At 44.0% G+C, this 4541-nt stretch overlaps 1 protein-coding gene across 1 annotated transcript; it reads left to right on the plus strand.

The window, feature by feature from the left end:
• Positions 1 to 937: 937 nt before the first annotated feature.
• Positions 938 to 3771, plus strand: IL9 (interleukin 9). Its single transcript, XM_010844621.1, has 5 exons — positions 938 to 1051; positions 1167 to 1202; positions 1287 to 1319; positions 2309 to 2440; positions 3661 to 3771. Exons 1-5 carry the CDS (start codon positions 938 to 940, stop codon positions 3769 to 3771), a joined length of 426 nt encoding a protein of 141 aa, XP_010842923.1.
• The last annotated feature ends 770 nt before the right edge of the window (positions 3772 to 4541 follow it).

Consider the following 4541-nt stretch of genomic DNA (forward strand, 5'->3'; position numbering starts at 1 on the left):
AATGAAAAGTGAAAGTGAAGTCACTCAGTCGTGTCCGACCCTCAGTGACCCCATGGACTGAAGCCTTCCAGGCTCCTCCGTCCATGGGATTTTCCAGGCATGAGTATTGGAGTGGGGTGCCATTGCCTTCTCTGAGTATGTACTAAGTACTCAATAAATGTTAACTATTATCTTATTTTGAGCACAGAGTTTTTAACTGGATGTTGCACAGTGCTATGGAAGTTCCTTAAAGATGCCAAGGAATCCTCCCGGCCAGTTTTAACAGGCGTTGCTGCCGCATTCCTATGCCTTAGTTGAAGATTTCTTCCTTCAGTCACTTGTTCAAAGATGCATTTCATTTGTGTGAGGTAGAGAATCTGGCCCCAAGCATGGAAGACAAGGTTAAGATTGGGGAGCAGAATATAGTTAGACTGAAGTAGCAATGATGCAATGATTTGACTGAGCTTGCAAAACCCTGATGACATGGCAACTCTCCTGTGCTGTTTCTCATCTTCCCCACCCCCCCTCCCTTCGTTAGAATACTGATGACTGGCTCTTATATCAGCATTTCCAATAAAGGAAAAAGGGGGAAATACAGACCTGGGCTTCATGGAAAGTATTTTCACTCTCACAACCAGAACCTTAAAAAAAATTATCGTTTTAAGATCTTTAGCTTTTCCTACAGCATCGTGGTACCAAACTTTTTGAAAAGCATCATTTCTGAGGAATGATACTTCCTGGGACAAGGTAGCATAGTCTTCGCCAAGTGACTCAGTTTGAGATATATGTATACATACACAATTTTTTTTTCAATGTCAAGTGACCCAAACTTACAGAGAAAAAGTGGGCATTGGTATCAGTTTGATGTCAGGGTTTTCCCATGTTTGTGGCTTTAAATACAATGTGATCTGAAGGCATTTGAAGTCATTTGAGGACTAAGCTCCAGCTCTGTGTCAAGATGCTCCTGGCTGTGGTCCTTGCCTCTGCCCTGTTCCTCTGCTCTTCAGCCAGCCAGGGGTGTTTCACCTTGACAGGGATCAGGAATGCTGTGTACCTCATCGACAACCTGCAGGTAAGATGCAGAGGCGGGGCGCCAGTGGGAAAGGCAGCGATTGAAAATTTAAGTGAAATATACGAGGATGAAAAACACGCCACTCTTCACGAGTTCTTATTTCTCTACTTTCTAGAAAGACACGTCTTCAAAATGCAGCTGCAGCACCAATGTAAGTAGATGCTCTTAAGAACTTTTCAGACTGATTTTAATATTCACATCTGGGATCTTCACATCTGAAATTTCTCTTTTGCAGGCGACTGATTGTTTGTGTCTGCCCATTTCCTCTGTAAGTATAGTAAAAGTGAATTATCTTGATCTTGTTTTTTCTTAAGCTTTTAAGTCAAAATTGTTCTATTTGATGTATTTTAAGTAAGAAAGTGTGACTTCATTACAATCATTACAGATTAGTAACAATTTTGAAAACCTTTCAAAATCTTGAAATTCTATACTGTATACATTTCTTTGCGTTTAGTCTCCTTGAGAAGTCTGAACACTTTTCAATAAAAAGAATCTTGAATGTGTTTTGAGATTAGTGGCCATGTACACAAACTGGGACTGAGAATGGAATAAATGATGTAGCTCATAGCACATTATTTTCTAATGCATTTGCTGGTAACTCCAGGGTTGCAAAACAATGTAGGTAAGTCGACAGCCCTTTGTCCTTCCTCTGGCCTCAGCTATCCATATGCTCTGTCCTCTCCCTCTGTCTGTCCCTCCCTGCTTCTCTCCTTCCCTCCCTGTCCTTCCCTTTAGCTGATTTATAGTGGCTATTGCAAGGTTTGAAGGCTGCCCTCCGGAAGGATAGGGCATCTGAGATTGCGGGTGGAGGGGAAGTAAAAGGGGTTTCCGGGGAGGAAACCTTCTGGGGAGGAACCACACATTCATGGCCTAGCCCATCCCCTGGGTTTGTAATCCAGTTTTAGCTACTGCGGAAACAATGGTGGTGGTGGTTTCATTGCTATGTCGTGTCCAACACTTGTGATCCCGTGAATGCAAGGCTCCCTTGTCCACGGGATTCTCCAGGCAAGAATACTGGAGTGGGTTGCCATTTCCCTGTCCAGGGGATCTTCCCAACCCAGGGATTGAACTCGCATCTCTTGGATTGGCAGGCGGATTCTTTACCACTGAGCCACCTGGGAAGCCCAAGATTACATTGGTTTAATTACATAGATTACATTGGTTAAATTAAAATCACCTCTAAAAGCATTCTCTTTGTGATTCCTACTCAAAGCTGCCTCTGGGTGTTTCTTTTCCTAACTCCCTGTTATTTACCAGGGCGACTGCTCCACAGCATGCTTCCAAGAGGGTTTGTCACAGATGAGCAGCTCCACAGTGAACACAAGATTCCACCTGATTGTCAACCAGCTGAAGAAAATAGTCGTAACCCTCAAGAGCAACAAGTGTGGAGTAAGTGTGTTTTTATCTGTGATGTGCTCTGGTTAGTTATTCCTGTGAGAATGTCAATGCCAACTCCACCTGAATGGGAAAGGGTGATAAGGTTGGAACTGGTAGTTCAGAGTTGATTAGAGACATCTAAGAAACTTATTCAGAACAAGAGAATTAATGTGAGCTCTGCCTGGATGCCACGGAATCCCAGAGTCAGACACGGCTGAGCAACTGAACTGAACGAAACTGCCCAGATGGCTCATCGTTCCATCTCATTTTAAAAAACACTCACCTCTCTGTTGGCTTTTACTTCTCTCCATCTCTTGAATAATGAAAGAATCTAGCCACATTGTAATTAGAAGCTAAATCTTGAGAATCAGGGCTATAGCCCATACCATTCTAAATTATCCTTGAGATTCAGTTAGCTGAGTAGACGATGTGACCTGTGAGTTACAGGTTTTCTTTCCACTGAACTGGGAGGTGTTTAAAGGCAGACACATCCATATCCAGGTGGAAGCTTGTCACGTGCCCTGAATGCCTGTGTATATATATACCCTAGACCCTGGAGGAAAGGGCAGCGGGTAAACTATTGCATTACTATTGCTACGAGGGCCCCTCCTCACTCAGTTACTGGATTGCAGAGGCTTCTGCCATCAGCAGCATGCAGTTCTAAGTGCTTCATTTATACTGTTTCAGTGAATACCTACCTTAATGACAACTGTCAGACTTATACCCTATGCTGTGAAGGAGGAAACTGACGCTCAGTGAGGTTAACTGATTTGCCCAAGGCTACATGTTTAACAAATGGCAGCGTTGAGATTTGAACTCTGGTCTATGAAACAGCCAAATCCTGTTCTTAGTCATTGTGCTATAAAACAACCTTGGAAGGACAACCAAACAGGAAATAACAAAATTTTAAGCCTCAAAGTATCTCAAGAAGACATCCTCCAATAAGATTTAGGACCCCTTGATAAGGGTGTGTGTGTGTGTTTGTGTGTGTGTGGCAAGCAGGCACCTGAAATCCTACCACAAAGTCAAGCACCTGTGCTACCTACACAAAATGTTAGCCCTGGAGCCTCATTCATTTGCTCCTTACCTCAAGCCCCCTTACTGCCTGCACACCCTCCATTCCCAATGACCACCCTCTCCTGCTCACCAGGTTCTAGGCAGGGCAGTTTTTGGGGTTGCTGGGCTCCAGACTGTTTTAGTCACTCTGCCTTTGTCAACTTTTATCCCCACAGTCTTTTGCCTGTGAACAGCCATGCAACCGAACCACAACAGGCAATACGCTGACATTTCTGAAGGCTCTGCTGGAAAGTTTCCAGAATGACAGAATGAGAGGCAAAGCATGAAGCTGAAATGTTATTTATTCTATTTATTGAATTTAGAAAGCCTCCTCTTTAAGTTGTTGTAATTTAAAAAATCAAATAAGCCATGTTAAATCAAAATCAGCTGTAATAATTTGTTTAAAATTTTATGTCTTTATTTTGGAATAAATAGATATGGGAAAAAAGCTCAATCTGGTCTGCAGGTGCTTATTTGTTCCTTGATGCTCAGAACAAAGAAAGCTACTGCTGCTACTGCTAAGTCTCTTCAGTCGTGTCTGACTCTGTGCGACCCCAGAGACAGCAGCCCACCAGGCTTCCCCGTCCCTGGGACTCTCCAAGCAAGAACACTGGAGTGGGTTGCCATTTCCTTCTCCAATGCATGAAAGTGAAAAGTGAAAGGGAAGTCGCTCAGTTGTGTCTGACTCTTAGCGACCCCATGGACTGCAGCCTACCAGGCTCCTCCATCCATGGGATTTTCCAGGCAAGAGTACTGGAGTGGGATGCCATTGCCTTCTCTGAAAGAAAGGTACAAGCTCTGTCAATGAGCTGATGGGTCAAGTGAAAGTGAAAAGTGTTGATCGCTCAGTTGTGTCTAACTCTTTGTGACCCCATGGACTGTAGCCCACCAGGCTCCTCTGTCCATGGAACTCTTCAGGCAAGAATACTGGAGTGGGTAGCCATTCCCTTCTCCAAGGGATCTTCCTGACTCAGGGATTGAACCCAGGTCTCCTGCATTGCAGGCAAATTCTTTACTGTCTGAGCCACCAGGGAAGCCCCTGATGGATCAAATACTC

The sequence above is a fragment of the Bison bison genome, unplaced genomic scaffold (genome assembly GCF_000754665.1).
Source record: "Bison bison bison isolate TAMUID 2011002044 unplaced genomic scaffold, Bison_UMD1.0 scf7180017864203, whole genome shotgun sequence".
NCBI lineage: Eukaryota > Metazoa > Chordata > Mammalia > Artiodactyla > Bovidae > Bison > Bison bison.